This window comes from Pundamilia nyererei, unplaced genomic scaffold (genome assembly GCF_000239375.1).
Source record: "Pundamilia nyererei isolate P.nyererei 1_Seehausen unplaced genomic scaffold, PunNye1.0 scaffold00188, whole genome shotgun sequence".
Taxonomy (NCBI): domain Eukaryota; kingdom Metazoa; phylum Chordata; class Actinopteri; order Cichliformes; family Cichlidae; genus Pundamilia; species Pundamilia nyererei.
In genome coordinates, this window is record NW_005187589.1 from 249,569 (window position 1) to 253,406 (window position 3,838).

At 42.8% G+C, this 3,838-nt stretch overlaps 1 protein-coding gene across 2 annotated transcripts in view; it reads left to right on the top strand.

The window, feature by feature from the left end:
• Nucleotides 1-943: 943 nt before the first annotated feature.
• Nucleotides 944-3,838, top strand: part of cep70 (centrosomal protein 70) — an 11,578-nt gene continuing 8,683 nt past the window's right edge. Inside the window, exons 1-4 of one of the 2 annotated variants that reach the window (XM_005747081.1) lie at nucleotides 944-1,524; nucleotides 1,864-1,963; nucleotides 2,307-2,430; nucleotides 3,533-3,713. In XM_005747081.1, coding sequence (XP_005747138.1) covers nucleotides 1,516-1,524; nucleotides 1,864-1,963; nucleotides 2,307-2,430; nucleotides 3,533-3,713 — 414 coding nt within the window. In that variant the 5' untranslated portion in view covers nucleotides 944-1,515. Of the gene's footprint in view, nucleotides 1,525-1,553; nucleotides 1,762-1,863; nucleotides 1,964-2,306; nucleotides 2,431-3,532; nucleotides 3,714-3,838 lie in introns of those variants that run through there. The other variant, XM_005747080.1, reaches the window with a different exon arrangement.

Genomic DNA, 3,838 nt, shown 5'->3' on the forward strand with positions numbered 1-3,838 from the left:
AAAAGAAAACCAGAACTTAGCTCAGGCTGTTTTGAGGCACATACAAGGCAGTTGAGGTAAACCACAACCCCTCCAGGAATCAAAACAAATCACAGTAAGTCCAACAGTCAGGCAAATTAATTCCGTTTGGGAAAGCCCTGCAACAAGGAGGATGCCAGTACAGGTCCAACGTAGATATGGGTCCCAGGCCTGTGGAAAGAGTCCAAGGTGGAGTTGAGCATACAAGTTATATATTCATTGGGAATACAGTCCGTACAATGTTATGCCAGGATTTCTTAGTTGGGATGGCTAGCCTGCCCCAGAGGAGCAGGATATTGTTTCTGGATGAAAAATAACTACTGGAACAGCCTCTTGAGTTTGCCTTAGAAAACCAGATTGTCCATTACTCCCAGTATAAGAACTAGAGGGTCCAGAGGAACAGCAGGAATGAAAATAACTGAAAGCACTGTTGCAACATCAGACCAAAACCTTAGAATTTTCCCACATGACCAAAAACAATGCATAAAGTCCCCCCCATTCACATCTAACATACAGGGGAGCAGTTTACATCTGTTTTACTTTTTAAAGAGGATGTGATGTATGCACAATCAATACATCACACAATTTTGAACTGAAACGATTTATCCTGGTTACAGACAGATATCCTAGAGGCACAGACCCAAATCTCCTGCCAGTCCGGACCATTTATAGAGCGGCCTAGGTCTCTTTCCCAAGCCTGTTTAGCAGCAGGAAGTGAGGGGCTGAGCCGGAGTTAAGTATCCTTTAAAAGGAACTAATGGAAATATTTGGGTTTTTAAAGAGCAATAAGTATTTATATGAGACCATAGGTGTAAAACTGTTCCGATCCACACTCCAGCCCAGAAGGTGGCGGTAAAAGTTTGACAAGGTAGACGAAGAAGAAGAAGAAGAAGAAGAAGAAGAAGAGAGGGTGGGGGGGGGGGGGGGGGGATACCTACCTTGGCACGACACCTGTCGGATAGTTTGCTTGTTACACTTGTTTGAAAAAAAAAACCCTGTCGGATAGTTTTTTTGTGTAAGCTGATTGGTGAACAAGTCGAATAACCACTTCCTATTGGTTTACTATAGTGACATCATCGCGCACTTATTTGAATGACGGAAGGAGCATATTTTCTGCATGAGCTGTCTAAAAATTAGCAAAGTGTACATCAACAGCTGGTAACTTATACTAAATTAACCAGCCTTTGTTCACTACGTTTGCTAAGCTAACGTTCAACGCTAACTTGTTAGCTACTAGTGCTGCTAACACAGTCTGTGCCTGTTTGCTCGATTACAATTATATTTTTAAGTGGACGTTTATTTATCGACTTTCTACAGGAAATACTTACAGTAAGGACTTAATTTAACCACTTTAGGGAGTCTACGGTGAATGAATGTGAATGGCTGATTAAAGAATACATTAAACGAAGGTTCTCGAGTTGTGTTGAGACGCCAAAAGAAGAGCTTTTCACTGAAGCCCTTTGGACACTTGTTGATTTCTTTCTGCAGACCGAACCGATGAAACAGGTAAGCTACGTGATTAAAACAGCATGATTACGGTGGTCCGAGGCTGCTGGGTTGTTGGATCGCCTTTCATACACTGCTTAGCGACCGCTCTCCGATACACGAGCTGCATTGTTAATGAAAGCTGGGTTTACGTTGAGTGGGACGTTTTTACGCGTGGATATGGACTTCAGGACTACTTATGCTTTACAGTCAAGAAATCAAACATATGTTTATCTGTGGAGCTACAAGCAGTTTCAGGTAGAGCTGTATTTGTGTTAACTGGAAAGTGTTGAACTCCGCTGTCAGTGACGGTTTGTAAATGGCCTGTATTTATTTTATTTTATTTTGTGTGTGTTGCAGCAGGAACAAGTGGAGTGGGATGACGTGAACAAACGTTTACAACATCATGGTTTTAAACCGGTGTTTTTTGCAGATCCCGCTGAGAATAAGAGTCCTGCAGGTAAGAATAAAAGTACGAGACTTTATCAAAGGTCACGTGTTACGGTGGCCGAAAGTGAACAATCGTATCAGGCTGAAGACTGTAACAACTATACATGGAAACAAAAATCAGAATTGAAGACGGCTAAGGACAGAGTGTATAAAATTAAAGTGGCTCAACAATATAGTTACTGTGTCAAATGTCAATAGATTTAATTTACATGCAACTTTAAACGAAAAGAATGATTTAAATGGTCTCTTTGTTGTTTACTTGTTTATAAATTCTACTTTGAGTTTTAAGCAAAATGTTTGGCTTGTCAGTGTGATTTGATGAGTAATGTATACGGCCGTCTGTGTGTTTGCAGATTTGGTCCTTCTGGACAAGAAGTCGGCTGCTGAGCTGAGGACAACTCTGAGGGTGATGCTCACAGACTCAGAGAGAAGGCAGGCCCTGATCCAGGAGCTTGTCATGTCCAACAACCAGCTCAAGTAAGTTCAGCACTGTGTAAGAAACATCCTAAGTGGTGCTGGGATGTTATTTAGTGATGTTTTCAGTGAAACATGTTTGTAACTATCTGTTTAAACATGGAAACTGTAAATAGCCCCCCACCCCAAGGACATTATTGCAGTTACGAATGTCATCTTACTGGACTGAACCTCAGACTGTCCTGTAACGTGGCTAGGAGAGCTGGGGTCTGTTTCAGTGACACATGTGCAATGCTACTGCTGGATATTAATAATGTATATGCAGTGTTGTATAGACCACCTGTCCTGCTGTCATTTAACCTCTCCAACATCAGATGAGTATCAGGAACACACATTTCTTGATCCTCACAGACCAGTACAGGCATGAAATGTGAGACTGGGTGGCACACTGCTGAGATGGAGTCTGTATGGAGCATGTATGCTCACCAAGTGTCGGGCAGTTTCTGTTGGTGCTTGGCTTTTCTCCAACAGTTCAGCTCTATTCAATTCAGTTTATGTTTATAGGGCCAACTGATAAGTTTCCTCAAGACGCTTTATATTCTCAAGCAAAGACTCCAAATTAGAGCAGAGAAAAACCCAACAATCATATGACCCCCTATGAGCAGCACTTTGGCGACAGTGGGAAGGGAAAAACTCCCTTTTAACAGGAAGAAACCTCCAGCAGAACCAGGGGAGGGGCGGAGCCATCTGCTGTGATTGGTTGGGGTGAGAGAAGGAAGACAGGATAAAGACATGCTGTGGAAGAGAGACAGAGGTTAATAACAGATATGATTCAATGCAGAGAGGTCTATAGAAGAAAGCAGTCCTACATATTTGTTTAATATGAAGGACATATCCTGGTCAAAAATGACTCCAAGGTTCCTCACAGTGTTATTAGACGACATGGTGATGCCATCCAGAGTAAGAGTCTGGCACATTCTTCTGGCTACATGTGCTCTTGTTTCCTCACCCTTTGAGATTTTCACTTGTTGATGCTGTTTTAATAATTTTACGTAGAAGTTTGAAGTCGTGTTGCCATAAAGTATTCAGCGAGCCTTTCAGGGCCTTAGGACTACACAAACTGCAGTCAGCAGGTGCAGACATGCTTTGCTTTGTGCGTCGTCAGAATGGAGGTTCAGGAGCACATGAGCCGAGCAGCTCAGCAGTGTCAGAGGGTCACAGAGCTGGAGGAACTGTTGGACAAGGTGAAGACCAGAGTCCAGGATCTGGAGGACCGCTACCTTAGCAAGGCAGTCCAGCAGCACAGCCACACACAGCAACTGCAGAAGGAAAAACTGGAAGCACACGTGGGTCGTTCAGCTTTTTATTTCACTGTCTTTGAATTTCCTGTTAACAAAAGGGCATTTACAAAGAGTCAAAACAAACGGCACAAGCACTCGAAGCTAGGGATGGGTATCGTTTAGGTTTTATC